This window comes from Hoplias malabaricus, chromosome 2 (genome assembly GCF_029633855.1).
Source record: "Hoplias malabaricus isolate fHopMal1 chromosome 2, fHopMal1.hap1, whole genome shotgun sequence".
Classification (NCBI taxonomy): domain Eukaryota; kingdom Metazoa; phylum Chordata; class Actinopteri; order Characiformes; family Erythrinidae; genus Hoplias; species Hoplias malabaricus.
In genome coordinates, this window is record NC_089801.1 from 67613520 (window position 1) to 67634587 (window position 21068).

Here is a 21068-nt window from a genome sequence, read left to right on the forward strand (position 1 = left end):
AAAAAAAAAAAAAAAATGAAATTTTTTACACTCAGACATGACTAGTGAATATACACAAGTCTTTGCAGATTTTCTTTGTACAAATACCAGTAAAATCATGATATTTTTTTTTAAATAAGTCTTTACTTTACTTTAATATTTTGCCAACAAGGTAAAGTGTCAACACCATTGCGCAAATTACAAAAATTACAAACACTTTTACCTTGTTTCATTCATCAGTGCACGCTGGATTTTAGAGGCATTTCTGACATCTAATTACCTTCACCACCATGATGAAGCATTCTGACTTGCTAGTATATATCTTAACATAAAATAACTCCCAATGAATTTGTTCACATCTTGATTATTTAAATTATGCATAATGGACGTCCCCTTCAAGCAGTGCAATGATGTGTTTGTCCAGCAGGTAGCGCTGTAATGTTTCTGATGTCGTTTATTTGCAGCCAGTGAAGGAGTGCTCAGTGAAGTTGAGTTTTAACATGATATATTAATGTAAAATACACACTTCATACTTGATTAACCTATTTATACCCTGATGGACTAATAACCTATCTTTAAGGTAACATTATCTGTTAAACTTTACATAAAGAAAAATGTGTTAAAGTGCTAGTGAATCTGCATAAATAAATATAAACCGGTTATATAAATAAATCTGTAGCTATATAAATAGATACAAGTACATTATTACTTCCTCAAACATATTTCAACAGCTTAAAAGTTGTTTAGGTTGACAGTATATTTAAATTACGTTGAATCTACTTCTCTTCCCATATAAGACACTGAAAATGATCATTTTCTGTTTGTTGATCCACATAGGTTCAATCAGCAATTTTCTTCCTGAGTGGAGTTCTGTGGTAGTAACAGTTCAGACAGGACTTCAGCAGGTCAGGCTGTCTGCTCCTCTTCTTTCTAGCAGACATAAAGAGACCAGAAATCAAGATGTAAGTGGATAATGATTCAAAAAGCGAAATTAGTGCTGATCCCGGATGATAAATCTGAACGGTATGTCCTGTAACACCAGTCACATCAGAGGAATGTTTTCCTCTTAAATTGCAAACATCTGACATTTTTGTGGTTTTACATAATATTAAAAGGATGTATTCAGATGGATTAATGGTCATTAGACGAATTAATGTCAAAAAAATGTCTTCCAAGACTCCTCAAGAATCTAAACTACCGCTGTTGAGTACAACTCTACAGGGTGGACCATTTATATGGATACACCTTAATAAAATGGGAATGGTTGGTGATATTAACTTCCTGTTTGTGGCACATTATTATATGGGAGGGGGGAAACTTTTCAAGATGGGTGGTGACCATGGTGGCCATTTTGAAGTCGGCCATTTTGGATCCAACTTTTGTTTTTTTTCAATGGGAAGAGGGTCATGTGACACATCAAACTTATTGGAAATGTCACAAGTAAAACAACGGTGTGCTTGATTTTAACATAACTTTATTCTTTCGTGAGTTATTTACAAGTTTCTGACCACTTATAAAATGTGTTCAAAGTGCTGCCCATTGTGTTGGATTGTCAATGCAACCACTCTTCACACACTGATAGCAACACCACAGGAAAAATTCTAGCACAGGCTTCCAGTATCCGTAGTTTCAACCAACAATTCCCATTGTATTAAGGTGTATCTATATAACTGGCCCACCCTGTACACACATGCACACATCATTATATTTCGTAACAGCCAAAAACAACATGTGGCATGATAAACTTCAAAGGAGGGGTGGTTGAGGAGAAGTAGAATCATTTCTCATTTAAAACCAGCAGGGGACTGTACTTGGATGTGCTACTGTAAAACATACAGTATTTATTGTAAAATTACAGGGTTTTCTATACTAGAGTATTACAGACTGGAATTGGAAGAAACGTAAAATGGTGCTATGGTTTGGTGCTAAAGTTATAAAATTGTGAGAGATTCTCAGCCTTTTGGCTGTTGTCTTTATCAGTGTTGCTTCTCTAGTTACTGAAAAATCTAATCTGGCAACTGTTCTCTGTTTCACAGTCAGGTACCAGAGGTTTAGTATTACATTGCAGGAATGCTTTGTTCTTCCCGATCTCGAAACCTGGTCCTATTCTCAACTGAGGTGTCTAGTATAGAGCACCGCATTTCTTCAAATGCCTGTACATCATCCCAGCAACTCCAACGTACAGCACAATGCACACAAAACTGGCAACAAGATTCCCTCTCACCTGCAGGTTCTGGTGTATCCATGGTAAGGCATGAACTACACTGGTGTAAATCCCTGGGCTGTGTGATTGTCCACAACCAAGAGCCCAGCTTGCCACTCCCACTAGTTTCCACACTGAATGCTCACATGCCAGTGGAGCACCACTGTCCCCCTAAAATCACAGAGACACATGGGTGTAGACACTTCAGTTACTACGGTGAACATGATGTATATCACTCACTATGAATCATTAGTAAAATGTTAACATAGTATTTCCCCTCTTTGGATCACCACCTTAACTTGGTGGAAAGGTTTGCCTGCCTGCGTAAGCCTGGGAGCTATGTTATCCACGGCAATAGCCCCAGGTAGGGTCTCCCAAGGCAAATTGGTCCTAAGTGATCCACAAGTCCCCCATGAAAAAGAGAACAGCAAGGATGGAGGCTCCCTTGCCCAGAGTAGGGTTACTGTGGCTCAAGCCGGGAGTGGATTAGATCCGCCCCAAGTTCTTCAAGGCTTTGCAACATCATGGGCAGTGCCTCTGGCAGACTGGGGTGGTGGTTCCCCTTTTTAAGAAGAGAGAATGGAGAATGTCTTTCAACTATATGGGATCACACTCCTCAGCCTCCCCAGTAAATGCAGGGGTAATGGGTTCAACTGATAGTTGAATCTCTGATCCAGGAGGAACAAAGTGGGTATCGTCCTGGCCGTGGAACACTGGACCAGCTCTTTACCCTCGCTAGGATCCTGGAGGGTGCATGGGAGTTTGCTCAGCCAGTCCACATGTTCTTTGTGGATCTGAAGAAGGCATTCGACCGTGTCCCTCAGGGCATTCTGTGGGTGGAGCTCCAGGAGAATGGGGTACTGGGCTCATTTCTAGGAGCTATCCATCCATCCATCCATTATCTGTAACCGCTTATCCAATTTAGGGTCGCGGGGGGTCCAGAGCCTACCTGGAATCATCGGGCGCAAGGCGGGAATACACCCTGGAGGGGACGCCAGTCCTTCACAGGGCAACACAGACACACACACATTCACTCACACACTCACACCTACGGACACTTTTGAGTCACCAATCCACTTGCAACGTGTGTTTTTGGACTGTGGGAGGAAACCGGAGCACCCGGAGGAAACCCACGCGGACACGGGGAGAACACACCAACTCCTCACAGACAGTCACCCAGAGCGGGAATCGAACCCACAACCTCCAGGTTCCTGGAGCTGTGTGACTGCAACACTACCTGCTGCGCCACCGTGCCGCCCCAGGAGCTATCCAGTCCCTATATAAACAGACCTTGGTTTGCATTGCTGGCAGTAAGTCAGACTGGTTCCCAGTTGGAGATGGACTACTGCCCATCCCAAGCCGGGACCTCCAGCTCTTGCTGGAACAGTTTGCAGCCGAATGTGAAGCGGCAGGGGTGAGAATCAGTACCTCCACATCTGAGACCACGGGACTCAGTCAGAAAACAGGCAGATTGGTACCGGTCCATTGTGATAAAGAGAGAGCTGAAGCTCTCAAATTACTGTTCAATCTACATCTCAACCCTCACCTATGGTCATGAGCTTTCTGTAAGAACCAAAAGAATGAGATCCTGGGTACAACTGGCTGAAAAGACTCTATTCTCTTAGAGACAGTAGGGCAGTATAAGCACACAAGTATACGTTTTACATCAGCATCTTTTTTACAGTGTAATATAAATGTTCTAAAACGTATTTATCCATAACTCTGAAATTTGATCATACCTGGCATGTGTCGGCTCCTCCCCCCGGGAACCCAGCACAGATGTTCCAGGGTGAAACCTTTGAGTTTCCACACTCTCTAGAGGAGAGGAGAGGAACCAGCGCAGAGTGCAGAGACACACTCACCTCTCCTACACACACACAACCAGAACAGAACAGAAATACACAAATAACTTACATTTCTAAGCTCCATAAATTTCCACCTGAAACAAGAGTACCACCTTTGCTCACCTCCGCTTTGAGTAGCCCCCCAACCTGAGATCCAGCACACAGATCCAGCTGTAAAACTTTCTTCAAAGTTGGGCAGGCAGATAGGCTGCACCTGACCTGTGGTTGAGGAGGTCAGTTAAAATTTGAAAAGACATTTACCATAATGCACTGCCATTTGACCCTTTGTCTCTTTTACTCAATCTGAGAACAGAGCAGAGGAGCGTATTCAGCAGGTGTTAATACAGTAAGACTTAACTTGCATTTATTCTGTAATATATTGTTTCTAAAAACAAAAATATATCACAAGTAAAACAGCCCTTAAGGTCTATCATAATTAAACTCTCACCATTGAAAGTCACTGGCTGTGCCACCTTAATGAGTGCAACGTCATAGCTAAGGCTCTCTGGGCGATATGAACCATGGTAGAGGATCTTGGATACAGAGAGATCTGTCGCTCCATTCACAGGCTGCTCCACTATTCCCACTCGCACTGACCATGATGCTGGATTAGCAAAGCTACAACATGAGGGAAGAAGAGAGGAATTACGCAGTGCTTCGTGTTATCACTGCCATACTGCTCATCTAAACAGATGATGTAGAAAGACAGAGAGAAGGACATGAAATGTTTCATAATGTGTCAGCTCTTTGCTTCTACCCACATATTGCGCTAAACTTTGTTGATTTCAAAGGATTTAAGCTCTTAAACTGCAGGATTGTTCTATTGTTCAAGCACAGACACAATATTTTAACATAAATTTTCCAGTTAAGATTTTTTTATAAGCAATATTATTCTTCTGAGACTGATGAAAACAATATTGACAACATTTGTAGGCAGAGACACATCTAGCCATTTATTTACTACCAAAAATGACCTAAATGTTCTCTCACTTTTGACCTGTAATTTAGGAAATGGTAAAATACTGATAAATCACTAAATACATTTCTTTGCATTTACAAATTTAAAAATGTTATGTATTGCAGAACAATAGTAAAACAATTTCTTTGGCCGCCCTGTGAAAGATGGGCGCCCCCTCCAGGGTGTGTTCCTGTCTTGCGCCCATTGATTCTGGGTAGGCTCCGGACCCACTGCGACCCTGAACTGGATAAGCAGTTACAGACAATGAATGAATGAATTTCTTAGACATTTGGCAGTGTATATATAGCCATTTTGATGAACATTATATTAGCTTTTGCCTTTTAGAAGCATTGAACACTTTAGATAGGTTCAATCCCCATCGCTGCAAATACTCTGAATATGTAACTCTTGAAAAGAGCATTTTATATACCACCGATTCCAAATTACATTCTTTACATTCATTCTTTATCTGTAACCCATCTGTAATCCAGTTCAGGGTCGCGGTGGGTCCAGAGCCTACCTGGAATCATTGGGCGCAAGGTGGGAATACATCCTGGAGGGGACGCCAGTCTTTCACAGGGCAACACACACACAAACATTCACTCACAGACATTTTGAGTCGCCAATCCACCTACTAATGTGTATTTTTGGACTGTGGGTGGAAACCAGAACACCCGGAGGAAACCCACGCAGACACAGGAAGAACACACTAAATCCTCACAGTCACCCAGAGGAAACCCACGCAGACACAGGGAGAACACACCAAACTCCTCACAGACAGTCACCCGGAGGAAACTCACGCAGACAGAGGGAGAACACACCACACTCCTCACAGACAGTCACCCGGAGCAGGACACGAACCCACAACCTCCAGGTGCCTGGAGCTGTGTGACTGCCACACTACCTGCTGTGCCACCATGCATATGAAAAATATGATTCAATTTAAATACAAGTGCTAACAGGTTTATACAGATGAATTTGTGCATGTTTGTGTCTCACCCATAAACACAGTGTGCAGCAGTGACTATCCACTGGTTAGTAATCAGTGATCCTCCACACAGATACTGGTTCTGATACTGCAGGCTGACCTGCCAGGGGTACTGACCAGGGACAGTTATAGCTCCCCCAACGATACGGCTCCTAAGACCGGGTCTGTTACCACACGCTACAAAGTAAACAATGTTATAAAACACTCACATGTCTAGACACATTTAATTTTTCATGGCGCTATTCTTTAAGCTGGTCTAGAAAACAAGTTTTTATAGTAAAAATAGAAGTATTGTAATACATATTAAAAAGTATGACAGAAGATGAGCTTTAACCACAGGCAAATACACACTTAACACAAATAATGCCATATTAGCGTAGCTCACCTATACAGTTAAGTACTGTGATCAGCCCAGACATGCACTGAAATCCCCTAGAGAAAAACAGACATTATTTCATTGGTTTACATTGAAGTCAGTATAGTTTCTGAATAAGCCTCGTAATGGTGTAATAAGCCTGTGGTTTTATAAAAGTTTGCTTTCAGGAAATACCACTGATCCCAATAGATATTAGAAGAAACTTGTAAACTTTCTAATGCTACAGATTATTTTGTTAGAGGTGAGCATTATGAATATAAACTGTAGGTCTATTTAAATTTTAATGGCTCAAAAACAGAAACTTTGACTACTATAGCACAAAGTCCTTGCTGCCAAAAGTAGACAGGTTTGGTTCCTTAGGTTTATGATGTGAGAAACCCTGGCTGTTGGAATCCAACGATTTGAGGCTCTTTTGAACTTTGCCGTTTCAAAGCAGGCATTGACTGCTTATATCATGTCTTTTAGCGTTTAAACAACGCCACACTGAAGAGTTAACACGCTTAAACGTTTGATTTGCCTGGAGGGATCATTCTGCAAATGTGAGATGGTCAATCGAGGTCTTTGGGTTTCAAAGCTTAACTTTCAACAACCTGACATCCAGTAACTAAACCTTTAAACGGTATGTGTTACACATTAGAGCTTGGGGTTAATGTTGGTGTAAATCTGTCCTGACAAGTGCCTTCAGAAGCGCTGAAACCCATGGTGGTCCAATGGAGGACTGTGGTGGGCAAAGCTTACTTGAGCTGGGAGAAGCTTACCCGAGGTAGGAAGGGTTGTGGATTTTGGAGAGCTGTAGAGATGACAGGTTAGGATTTAGTGTCACTACACTCTTCCTGAAGGCTTTCTCCACAGAGGAGAGAAGGACAGGGGAGGTGTTCACATAGCTGTAAGAGTCAGAGAGCCATGATTGAATACATACTTTAGAGCAGTGTCAGAATGTCAGAGGAGAACAAGATTAGTGTCTTTATAGAATTGTTTAGAACCTGTAGCGTATTCTATTAGCTTGTGCATAGTCAGTACCTGGGTCGTTGCTAATCAGAGGGACATTAATGGACAGGGCCCCCGACTTACTGTGTTGTACACTCCACAATGACAGAAAAAATATGTGTATTGATATGGCATTTATAACACTGAGCTTACAAAACCAAAAAGAGCAGGACTACTGCTTAAATGTGAGGTAGAGACAGGCAGGATTTGTCAGGATTAGTCTTCAGCACAGATCACAAGTCACACAAGTCATAGAGAAAGAAGCAGAGAAGACCAGGTCACACCGAGTTAAATTGTTCTCCTTGGCACCAGTTTTGTGTTTGAAATCACAGTTCCTCTTTAACTGCCACACCACTAAATGTGAAATGTATATATCACGAAGCTGGTGAATAAGAAAGACATTTGAGCCTAACCTGCGTTTGTTTTATGGTCACATTTCTGATAGAAAAGCATAATTTGTTCACAATGTGATCCATTTTGTATGTGCTAAATGTAATGCACCACTGTTCTAATTGTTCTGGAGATGGCCCTGGTCTATTAATTATTAGGCACAATTTATCAGAAGAAAAAATGGCAATATTATAATAACAGTGATGTTTAACATGGCGTGTGCATATCGTCACTGTTCAATGAAAAACATCTTTCAAAAACAGTAACTTTCCAACTTCAATGGAAGTCATTGTAAAAAGATTGTTTCCAGATATTTTTGGAGCATTTCTATTGGTTCATTCATCATTACATTTTCAACTACGACCCCAAATGGAAGGTTGGAGGAATGTTAAGAGAATGTATATTTAAATGTTCTGAGAACATTCCATGACAATATTTCTAGAATGTTAAATTATTGTTGTAAATGAGGTTACAGTGACGTTCGTAAAAACAACATTCTAAGAATTTAAAGGCTAAGCATACCACCCCCCCCCAACGGTGTTCGGAAACTCTAATAGGCGTCTTGCCTGTGACGTAGATGGTGGACAACAACTCTAGAAGTTGCACTTAATTTAATACAAAATGACGAAAAGGTGTGTTGTTTTTGGCTGCAATCATTCAATGTACAGTGGGACATCTGTGTACAAATGGCCCAAAGATCCCAAAATATCCAGAAAATGGACTAAATTTGTCAACTTTAAACAGGCACTTTGGAAAGGACCATCCGCTCACTCCGTTATCTGTAGCTCATTTCACTGGTGCTTTTCCAACAATATGGGCATGTAAGGATGTAAGGCTCGGCTACGTAGCTGCATTACGGAGGTTTATAGTGTCGGATGAATTCGAGTTCGACTTCGATCACATTTACAAGAATAACGGTACCTCTAAATTTGAGTTTAGCTTATTGCTAGGCTATTGTCATGAATAATGTTGGTTATTTAGCTAGATACTGTCATAACAGTCAGTCATAACGGTGTTTTACCGCGACGTTGTTCAGCTGTTGTCCACCAGTGACGTCACGGCTGTGTTCAAGAATTTCCGTAGCGAGCTCGGGTTTTTCCGTCAATTTAATAAAATTGTCAGTTTTAAAGCAAATTAAGCTGCTATTTTCATTTTAATTCATACTTATATATGTCAGTAACTAAAATAATGTGAAATATTCATGGAGGTCCATTAAGTGGTGCTTAACCTTTAAGAAACTGGACAAAAGACAGTAGAGGGAACGTAACAATGCAACATTTTGACAACCAAAATGGAACTTTAGGCTAATGTTGGGGAACATTCTGGGAATGTGATTAAGTTAGCTGGGCAACTGGAAACTTCTACCCTTGCATTATGATACTGAAAATACACACACACACACACACACACACACACACAGAATAATGAACAACTTTAATATAACAACTCATTCTCATTAATGTTTGAGTGCTGTCTGCAGCACTGTAATCAATCTCGATAGAAGGTCAGTCAAGGCTAATTTGTAAAGTAGATTGTTTTCAAGAAATTGAAAAACAGTAATGCCACACTTGCCACAGATCCTGACTGCAATTAAAGCAATTAAACAAGATGACACCAGTTCACATGGAACAAATTGAATAGAAATGCTGGAGAAAGGGCTTACCATTGGTTAAAATTAACATCCTGACCTACTTGTGGCATGAGTGTGTTTGCTGGGGATGATTTTCCCCTTCGTTTAATACTAGACTGATTTTAATAGGATTACTTAAGCATTTAATTGTGTTGCTGGGTATAAAGGGAACAGTATTACACCCACGCGCCACGGTGGGCTGCGTAAAACACACACACAACCTACACACACAACCTACACACCTACAAGAAAAACACAGGGCAAGCAGAAAACATGAAACAAATCTGTGATGTAGTACGATGAATCCCTGCTGAGCTCTAAGAGATGAGATGTACTTGAAAACACAGCAGAAAGGTAAAATACTTCATGGGCCCACTGTGCATAATGCAGCAGTTTAGTTTCATTACGCTTGTGTTCTGATTATGCTTGGCCCAGTCTTGATCATGGAGATTGTACTGCCCTGTAACGTTTAGTTGCTAATCCAGCAAAACTGACACAGGTCATCTGTGACTCAGTGTTACATCTGAGTGTTAGAACCTGGTGTGAACATTAGACTCTAGGACTGAAGGCAAAGGCCTGGGTTTGTTCCGTCTGACTGAGGAAACATTGGCTTTTCTCCAAGTAACATGAACCCTGCTGTTGTACCTGTTGTAGCCCAGCTGTTTACAGGCAGAATTGCCCAGACTGGAGCTCCAGGTCTCCCAGCACACAGACCTCCACACACCCTTACTGCGGATTTGCAGAACACCATGCTGTCCACTCAGCCTCACTGAAAGGAGAGGGGAGAATAAAGAGGAGGTGAGAAAAGATATTACTACAAGCCAATGAAAAGTTAAGGGACTACAAGGATTTTGAAATAATGAAATATGAACTGGTTTAATATAATCGGGGTGTGTGTTAAGAAGATTGCTTTTAGGTTGATTTAGGTTGACTAAGCGCTAAGCACAACTTGCTGTTGCCTTTCATTTAATTTTCTAAGATTCGTCATATCATTTATGTTTTTTTTAATTCATTCATTAATTATCTGTAAGCCCTTATCCAGTTCAGGGTCGCGGTGGGTCCAGAGCCTACCTGGAATCATTGGGCGCAAGGCGGGAATACACCCTGGAGGGGGTCCTTCACAGGGCAACACAGACACACACATTCACTCACACCTACGGACGCTTTTGAGTCATCAATCCACCAACCAATGCGTGTTTTTGGACTGTGGGAGGAAACCGGAGCACCCGGAGGAAACCCACGCAGACACAGGGAGAACACACCACACTCCTCACAGACAGTCACCCGGAGGAAACCCACGCAGACACAAGGAGAACACACCACACTCCTCACAGACAGTCACCCGGAGGAAACCCACGCAGACACAGGGAGAACATACCACACTCCTCACAGACAGTCACCTGGAGGAAACCCACACAGACACAGAGAGAACACACCACACTCCTCACAGACAGTCACCCGGAGGAAACCCACGCAGACACAGGGAGAACATACCACACTCCTCACAGACAGTCACCTGGAGGAAACCCACACAGACACAGAGAGAACACACCACACTCCTCACAGACAGTCACCTGGAGGAAACCCACGCAGACACAGGGAGAACACACCACACTCCTCACAGACAGTCACCTGGAATGGGACTCGAACCTCCAACCTCCAGCTATGTGACTGCGACACTACCTGCTGCACCACCGTGCTGCTTTGTTTTTTTAGAGTAATTACTGAATATTAAGTCTGAATAATAATATGGTTTAAGGAATGAATAAACTCAGGTTGTGTGTGTGTATCTACACTACACTCACCACAGTTGAGTTCGTCTTCTCCCTGTCCACAGTCTTTAACTCCATCACAGAGAGCAGAAGTCTTTATACACTGAGCTGAAGAGACACAGTGGAACTTTCCAGAACAGCTCAGACCCACTGTGAAAACAGAGTGACAGTAAAACTCTCATAGCCATCTTCCAGTGTTTTACATTGCTTTCTTAAAAAAAACATGTCTCTCCAAAATTGGAAAATTATAGATGGAGATAAAAAAGCTTTGAATGATAAAAATGATTAATCCATTAATCTTGAAATTTTCACACAATGAAGGACAGCTGCTGTGTTCAAATGATGTAGTAAACTGGGGTGACCAGACGTCCTCTTTTACCCGGACATGTCCTCTTTTTTAGACTTAAAAAAATGTCTGGGCGGAATTTCACAAAAGTCCGGGATTTAGTTTTTCTAGAGTTTACATAGAACTTCGAGAAGCGTTTCGTTCACAAACTAGTCCCGCCCTCCCCTACTCCGATTGGTTCGCTTGAGTATGAAGGGGGCGTGGTGAAGTAGCCTAAAGTCTTCTGATTGGACGGTCTGACTGTAGAGCTACCGTTATTGGTCGATAACCTTCTCTGTAAACATTTAATTGGTCAGTCTGCACGTCAGTAGTCGTCCACCCCCCCGGAGACGTGTCCACTTTTTCACCATCTCAGATCTGGTCACCCTAACTATACTAAAAAAAATGTTGTGCAATATTAACAAACGCGATGTCAAAAGGTTAAAGGTCATGGAATTTCCTGCTGTTTTACATATTTTATAAAAATACTGAAGAAATAAACACAGTAATAATACATGTTGTATTTGCAGGCCATATATGCTGAGAATTTCTGGATGTTAAACAAGACATTTGTATTCTCTGAGAAATAAATGAATGCAATGGCATTATTCACTGTTTATTTTAGATTTAGAAACAATTTTCAGGCTTTAAAGACTAAGCCTTGAAACAAAGACATTCCAGTAAAGTGTCCAATAAAATCATTTAAAGACCTGTAAACCTTCAACACACTGATTACATTCTGTCACATTCACACCTCAGGATTAGCATGCTAATTTTAAACAGCACTTGGCCTCAAATAAGCTCTGCTCCTAAAGTGCAGGATCATGCTGCTTAATCACAGGGCGCAGCTCATGAAATATTAGTGCCAAGATATTTAAGATGTCTTACAACAGGAAGACAAGACACTCTGATAACCCTGCACACACATTCCTCTTTCTGTGAATTGTGGGGACATTACTTAGCCTTCCATTCATTTTAGTCAGACTTACCATTAACATTTCCATAAGCGCTACTAGCTTAAAAATAATGTTAATCCAAAACATAAAACATGTTGAGTTACACAAGAAAGACAAGTCCCCACATTGTGAGTGTATAAACAAGTTTTGGTCCACAATATGATTCTTGGTGCACAAACCCCGCACACACACAACAAACTCACCTCCCAGACCAATGGCTAGAATCACACTCACTGCTATCAGCACACAAACAGTTATCAGCAGAACCAGCAACCTGCGAGAAATATATGGCCAACACAGAGACATGGACTCTGATACATCTCCTTTACAGAGAGAGAGAGAGAGAGAGAGAGAGAGAGAGAGAGAGAGAATGAGATAAAATCTGATAAGAGATTACAAGTTAAACACTGATAAGAAAAGCATTTAACCATTTAATCAGACCCAGTACACTTTGCTTCTGCAACACAATGAGGCAATTACATTACTTATTTATGGTCAATCACATTGAAACATTCATTCATTCATTGTCTGAAACCGCTTATCCATTTTAAGGTCACGGTGGGTCCGGAGCCTACTCTGAATCACGGGAACACACCCTGGAGGGGGCGCCAGTCCTTCGCAGGGTGACACACATTCACACATTTTATCTACACTATATTCTTAAACAAAATTATAAAAATAATATTAATCTATTGTTTTACACAATTCACACTTCTACCTATATTTATAAACTCCCGCAAGGCGGGAACGCACCCTGGAGGGGGCGCCAGTCCTTTGCAGAGTGACATACAATCACACATTCTATCTATTCTATTCATTATATTCTTAAACTAAATTATAATAATAATATTAATCTATTGTTTCACACAATTTACACTTCTACCTATATTTAAAAACTGATTAACATTGCACTAAGTGAAAAGGCACAGAAATAATATCAGTATATAATGAGATAAGGAAGGAAAGCCTTAAGGAAAAGAAGCCTTGTAATATAATGTAATTAATTTGAGTGTATGCATGTTGAAAATGTGTTTTTTTTGTATTGCATGTTGTTCTTTCCCATTTGAAATTGAGCCTCAGGTTTCTGCTTGGAGAGCAGTGGTGTTATCCACTATGCTATACAAGCTTCAAACTGTATACAGCCTATGCCTCAAACACTTTAAACGTCTTATACTTAAACAAGGTATAAACTCCTCTCTAGGCTGTTGTACTCTCTAGGCTGAAGGTCACTCTGCATACCTTGGACGAAGGGCTGCACTTTGATGACGGACATCCGAGGGTTGTGTGTGTTCTGGGTGGAGTGTATTGTATAGATTGGTAGTGGAGCGGAGGTCTTGTCTGGCCAGCCAATAGGAACGTGTGGGTCCTGGCTGCCGGGGTCAAAGAGGTGGGGAGGTCTGGAGCCCTTTGGACTGTTGAAAGGGCTTACATAGAAAATTGTGGGGGTCTCAACTGTGGGCAAGTCTTCATCACTTTCTGCTTCTGCCTCGGCATGGCCTGACTCATCTTCCTTGGCCTGGAGAATGTGTGTATGTTAGAGTATGTAAGTGTGTGTGAATATATGAATGAGGGAGTGTGTGAATGGAAAAGAAAAACAAATACATTAACAACATGAAGCTACAGTGTTTGCATCATAGAGTGCCTAGTGTCCTGTAAAATGGCTTTATATCCCGTTACGTTGTTAAACAACCAAGCACTCATCAGACCTAACGACCCCCAAGAGATCATTACCTCAGCAGCTTGCAAACAACATCTTCAAACACATTGAAGCATTTAGAGGCTCACAACATGCAGTTCATCGATCACAGAGGCTCAACACTATGGTCATTTCTAAAGTCATAATTTTACGTTTAACAACTTTAAGTCTTTATGTGTCTAATCATCTCTGTGATTTGCTAATGAACACTAGTCCATTTACATAATACAGTTATACAAAGCAAGGTTTGGCATGTAATTTCTTAAATGTTCCTCATAACACAAACAGAAGTGGAAATTTCAAAGTAGCTATACTCCATTCATTCATTCATTCATTCATTCATTCATTCATTATCTGTAACCCTTATCCAGTTCAGTGTCATGGTGGGTCCGGAGCCTACCTGGAATCATTGGGAACACACCCTGGAGGGGGCGCCAGTCCTTCACAGGGCAACACACACACTCACACATTCGCTCACACACTCACACCTACGGACACTTTTGAGTCACCAATCCACCTAACAACGTGTGTTTTTGGACCATGGGAGGAAACCCACGCAGACACAGGGAGAACACACCAAACTCCTCACAGACAGTCACCTGGAGGAAACCCACGCAGACACAGAGAGAACACACCACACTCCTCACAGACAGTCACTCGGAGGAAACCCACGCAGGCACAGAGAGAACACACCACACTCCTCACAGACAGTCACCCGCAGGAAACCCATGCAGACACAGAGAGAACACACCACACTCCTCACAGACAGTCACACGGAGGAAACCCACACAGACACAGAGAGAACACACCACACTCCTCACAGACAGTCACTTGGAGGAAACCCACACAGACACAGAGAGAACACACCACACTCCTCACAGACAGTCACCCTGAGGAAACCCAAGCAGACACAGGGAGAACACACCACACTCCTCACAGACAGTCACCCTGAGGAAACCCAAACAGACACAGAGAGAACACACCACACTCCTCACAGACAGTCACTCGGAGGAAACCCACGCAGGCACAGAGAGAACACACCACACTCCTCACAGACAGTCACCCGCAGGAAACCCATGCAGACACAGAGAGAACACACCACACTCCTCACAGACAGTCACACGGAGGAAACCCACACAGACACAGAGAGAACACACCACACTCCTCACAGACAGTCACCTGGAGGAAACCCACACGGCCAGGTCACCTACTAACAAGACAATACAGCACCTGGAGGTTCCACCTTACTTGAGGACATAACCCAAAATGGCATTTTTAAGACAAGAAGCTTACATTCTGTTATTCATTTAAATATTCATGTAGAGCGCCTTAACCCATGACATTTTCCCCTTTTTCTGTAAGTTGGATAACCTTATGCTAAATTTGTAATAATTGATTTTACATAAACCAATACATATCACATCACACACCCCTAACTATGAAAATGTAAATGCTTGAATCTATAAAACAGTAAAGACATTTAAACTCAAGCACATTTCATAGCTCCTTGTGTCCATCAAAAGGAAACCGGTTATTTGTCACATCACATTAACACAAGTGTAAATTGAGTGAATAACCGAGATACATATTCCCTCATAGTAGTAAATACAAAAATAGATTAATAAAATAAAATTACATTATGTAAACAGCTTAAATTACACTTTAGACACATAATGCCCACTGCTAAATATTGCACTGCTAAAATTGGCATAAATTTAAAATTGTTTGGTTTTTTTTCCTTTGCCATTTAAACTTTGGTAAATTTTCCACACAAAGTCCCTAATTGAAGCGGAGTGGAGTTTCCTGTGCTTATTCCACCTCTTTTTTGAGAACTCACTGCTGTTTGTTGTTGCCTCTATTTTCTAGATTCTTCAGAAATATTAGATGAACATAAACGGTGCTGGTTTGCAGCTTTAGGGGAAATCATTATATGGAGTTTTACTGAAAACGTATTTAATGAACCAAAACTTGTTTTTCAATGGCACTGAAACATTTTAATCTTTCACAGTATAGTTTACTTCAAATTGATATTGAAGCTAGTATGTGTTTTATTACATGGGACTCAACCCTCTGGAAAACATGTCTCAACACTTGGCAGAACAGCACTTTGGAGTTTTCACTTAATGAAAGTTGCATTATAAATAACAATCATGTTATTAAAACGGGATCCATGACATCACTAACCTATCAGGCCCTATGCTATCACTGAGTGATTGATCCATATCAAATAACCATAGCATAGTTCCTTACCTTATCCACAGGGTTTTCTCCTTCTTTGGTGGGCACCTGTCCCTCTTCAGCTTTCCTCTCAGGAGAAGCCATCACATCCCTCTCAGCTTTTCATCTCTGCCTCTCAGTGGAAGAAAATGTCCAGAGAGAGTCAATGGTGATGAGCACAGCGAGGAAAAGGAGAAGAGAAAGCCAGAAGAGTGGGCAGAAAACTGCAGGATTGATCGACACAAATCAAGAAAGCAGCGGCTGAAAGACTATCAGTCTTCTGTCAGTCGACTTACTGGATAAAGCTAAAGAATCTGACAAAGACTGTGCCGACCTGGATCACCCACACGGCTGAGTGAGTAAAACAACATCACATAAAAGGACCAGGAAACAAACACCTGTATTTAGGGTATAATAATTAAAACCCTGTTTTAGAAATGAAGTTACAATTAAACCAGTCTGTCCACGTGTTTAAATGAGTCAATTCTTTCTTTATCTCTCTCTCTCTCTCTCCCTCTCTCTCTCTCTCTCTCTCTCTCTCAGTAAGACACCTGATCAGGTGAGTATTCTGTGGGACCACTGCATCAGTGGATCAGGTCTCCTGCAGTGTGTTTCCTTCAGTATTAAGTTTACAGCGAATCAATCACTGAGAGAGGGCGGGACACCAGCTTGCTGCCAGGGAAAGAGGCCAAGCATGAAAAGGTCAGCACAGGAGGTCACTGCATGTTTACCTCTTTAAAGTGTGTATTCCTCTCTATTTAGATGTTAAACAATGGAAAAAATGATTCATGGATTTCACTTGTACATCATTCTCACAACAATAAAATATTACATATACCTTCACAGTTATTGTTTGTGAGAGAACTGTAAGAAATACATATTAATAATGGGCTAAAGAGAAGCGTTGGACACATACCTTGCATATATCTGACAAAAAAAAAAAGACTGTAAAACACACTTTGAGAAAATGAGTGTATTGTTTAAAGCAGAACACGCTGCCCCATGTGACCTTGTTCTTTTTGTGTTAAAGAGCATGTATTTGAGGATGATGACGTGCGTGAGTGTGATGTTACACAGTGTGTCGTTACATGGCAGGGTAATTAGCAAAGGTGTAGTTTGTGTAAGCTGTCCTCTAGCTCTTCATCAGCGGGGAGCATCTGACCACTGAACTGGCCTTGGCTCGATGTATATGGATTTTTGGGAAAACTCTGGATATATTAATGATACTTCAGAATCAGCATCACTGCTGTGTCTGAAATATTCAAACAAACACACACACACACACACACACAATTGATTCATTCTGTGAAACATACACTAACTGCTTGATTACTGTTCTGAATGTAACCCTAACATCTTTGTCCCCATGAAAAAGACTGAAAACTCACACACTTTTATACCATCACCTCATTAGTGTCACTGCTGTGCGGAGAATGATCCACCATTGGTCCGTTTCTGACCGAATGATACAGGAGAGCTGACAGCAGATGGGTTACACTTTGTAATTTTAAACTGACACAATGCATAAAGGAGGTAAGTGGGCCATACATTGTCCACTGAGTGGGAGTACAAGGGGAAAGTGTTCCACGTCAAAGTTTTCAACCCCTTTCAATGTTATATTTTTCTTATTAATCCTTTAAAGCCTGACACATTAAATAATTATACAGGGTGGGTCATTTATATGGATACACCTTAATAAAATGGGAATGGTTGGTGATAGCAACTTCCTGTTTGTGGCACATTAGTATATGGGAGGGGGGAAACTTTTCAAGATGGGTGGTGACCATGGTGGCCATTTTGAAGGCGGCCAACTTTTGTTTTTTCAATGGGAAGAGGATCATGTGACACAGAGAGAATTTTCTGGATACAGGGACAGGGAGAATACAGCTACAGCTATGAAATGGAACAAAAATATTTTGTTCTACTACAAGTAACATCATACATGCGGTTGATTAAACAAGCAGCCTTGACATTTCATTAATTCATTCATTATCTGTAAGCGCTTATCCAGTTCAGGGTCGCGGTTGGTCCGGAGCCTATCCAGAATCACTGGGCGCAAAGCATGGACACACCTTGGAGGGGGCGCCAGTCCTTCACAGGGCAACACACACATCTACGGACACTTTTTAGTCGCCAATCCACCTACCAATGTGTGTTTTTGGACTGTGGGAGGAAACCGGAGCACCCGGAGGAAACCCACGTGGACACGGAGAGAACACACCAACTCCTGTGTGACTGCGAACACAGTCTTGTTTGGGTTTTTCTCTTCATTTGATGATGAAAGAGCCACCTCTAAAGATCATGTATCATATTTGATACCTCTGTCTTAATAGGGCTAAAATTATACTTACTCATATTTTTACGATCAGCATTTTCATATTCACATGAATAAATAAATAAAAATAATACGGTGAAATAGAATAAAATAAAATAAAGAGGCATTTGCTCCACATTTTAATATGGATTTAAAAATATAAATAAATAAAAATACAAGACTGGGAGTCCAAGACGGCACAGTTTGAGTGATCACAGAAGATGTAGACAGTTAGCCTCCTCCTATAATAATGTTGAGCATCTCAGTGGAACTGTGTTAGCTGTAATTTGAAGAGAAGCTGTAGCTATGAATCACATACCTCACTCTCACTAGTTGCTGGGATTGTATGTGATTCACCAAGCGTTGGCTATTATCAATAAATTTGGGGTAAATTTGGGTACATTTTATAACGTCTCACAGAAAGTGACCCAAAACCCTGGAGCTGTGTGGCAGGGGCTCTACCTGCAGTGCCATTATATCACCCTATAACTTCATATTTAAAATGTATTGTACACATCGTGTACCTCATTGTGAGGTAGTTATTCATAATTATCATAAACATGCTCATTACTATTGTTTATTAATAGACATGTATTTTTATTTATTGTAAACAGACTTCCATAGAAGTTGCTAGTGTAGTGTTTCACATGGTGTATGTGTAGTTACTTTGTATTATGTGATGACAGTATTTGACCAGCAGGTGTCTCTCGCTGCCTCTTTCGGTGGATTGGGACTCCACCGCGTCCCGGCTCCCGTTTAGAAGTGTCACCGGTGAAGGGCTCAGCTTCAGCGATGATTCACCGTTCTCTGTGTGTGTGTGTGTTAATATGAAGGAACTGGGATGTGTGTAGTCCTAATCCTCTTCTCTCCGCCTTCCCGCAGTCACGACCGCAGTCCATCGTGACTCAGCCGCTCATCATCCGGCAGCTGCAGTGGAGACTAGTGCCCGGTGCCGGAGTGCGCGGAACACTGGAACGGTTTTACAGCGGCATCAGGCTCGGTCCTCTTCACAGAGCACTACATACTGAGATAACCTCTCATTCACTGACATAACAGCACCATAGTTTTCCAACACTGTCGTTGGGGATTGAGCCACAATACATTCAGTTTTAGATGAAGCACCTCACAGAACTTGTACTCACACACTTTAGTAACTGCACCAGGAGGAGGTGCTAGTCTTGGCCCTGTTCAGATGTATAAGCTAGCAGGTGTATGAGTGATGTATTCATTTAACACAGGCTTGAGCACTTCCTGTAAACTGGACTCTTCTAAATATAGTCTCAAATGGGTTGATTCAGACAGACATGGATTCTTATGTCATAAACCTAGGAATCAAGGAACCAATTTGACATTGTACGATAGCTAATCATTCTGGTCTCATTCCTGTGGTATTCTCTTATCCCTCAGTCTGCTGGCGATTCAGCATATGCCTGCATCTGTTGGAGTAATTTAGTCTCTAATTAAAGGCAATGTCTACCATTTTGGGGGAATCTCGTTTGTTTACGTTTAAAAGCTCTGCCTCTTTTAAGGGGGAATGGTATATTTGAGGGAAACAAAATGACTGTAGTGTAAATATGGCTGATGTTGAACTTAGATTTTATTGTTTAAATTACCACAGACATTTTTTATACATTTTGCAGCACACACAGTCTATGTATACTTTCATGCAGTTAGCATTATCCAAAATGTAGAGTCAGTTCTGTCATAAGTCAATCTTACCTATGAGCAGGTGCAATATCCTCATCTCGATTCATACATTCCCAAATTTGGAGGTCTGTTTGTTGTCTAAAAAACCTCCAGATGCCATTTTTCTGCCAGTGAAGAAAAGCCTGGTATACCGGACTTAGACCCTTTGTTTTTTTACCCATTTACAAACACTGGGGCTTTGTGAACACATTAGCATGCAGACAGACTGGAGAGCAGCACATTATGAACAAATATTTGGATTAAAATCTTTGTTGCTAAATTTAAACCAAATTGAGTTGTGTTATTCATTCCTGTGGCTTCAAACTCTTTCACTTACCCACTCAGTCACTCATTTTGTTTATCTTAAATTGAGGCTATTGATGCTGGACATCAGTGACACCGTGTCCTTGTTTGGCAGTGATCCTGGGGCTTTCGTCTGTCATCAACTTTTATCTTTGCAGTTGATCCACATTTTTGTAAATGCCTACTGTGTATTCCATATGATGAGAAGAATCGGTTTATTGGAGAAGACAGCTCTGCTTGACAATGAACAGTCGAATATATAAAAAAGAAAAGGATAACCAGCATTAAAATGAATGGACATATACGGGGCAGTCGTGGCCTGAAGGTTAGAGAACTGGGCTTGGTATCTGAAGTAAAGAACAGGACATTAAGAACCAAAGACAAGACACTGTGGAGAAAGCTCCCTGAGGCTGTGACCATGCTGTAGGTGAGTGCGGTTTCTTT

At 41.3% G+C, this 21068-nt stretch overlaps 1 protein-coding gene across 1 annotated transcript; it reads right to left on the reverse strand.

The window, feature by feature from the left end:
- Positions 1–772: 772 nt before the first annotated feature.
- On the reverse strand, positions 773–16489 carry tmprss3b (transmembrane serine protease 3b). The gene is made up of 13 exons (XM_066655686.1): positions 16355–16489; positions 13648–13924; positions 12612–12731; positions 11161–11277; positions 10001–10124; positions 7107–7232; positions 6358–6404; positions 5984–6149; positions 4475–4644; positions 4150–4245; positions 3922–4049; positions 2204–2353; positions 773–909 (listed from the first exon to the last, which is right to left on the reverse strand). Exons 1-13 carry the CDS (start codon positions 16424–16426, stop codon positions 886–888), a joined length of 1617 nt encoding a protein of 538 aa, XP_066511783.1. The 5' UTR covers positions 16427–16489; the 3' UTR covers positions 773–885.
- Between the last annotated feature and the right edge of the window lie 4579 nt (positions 16490–21068).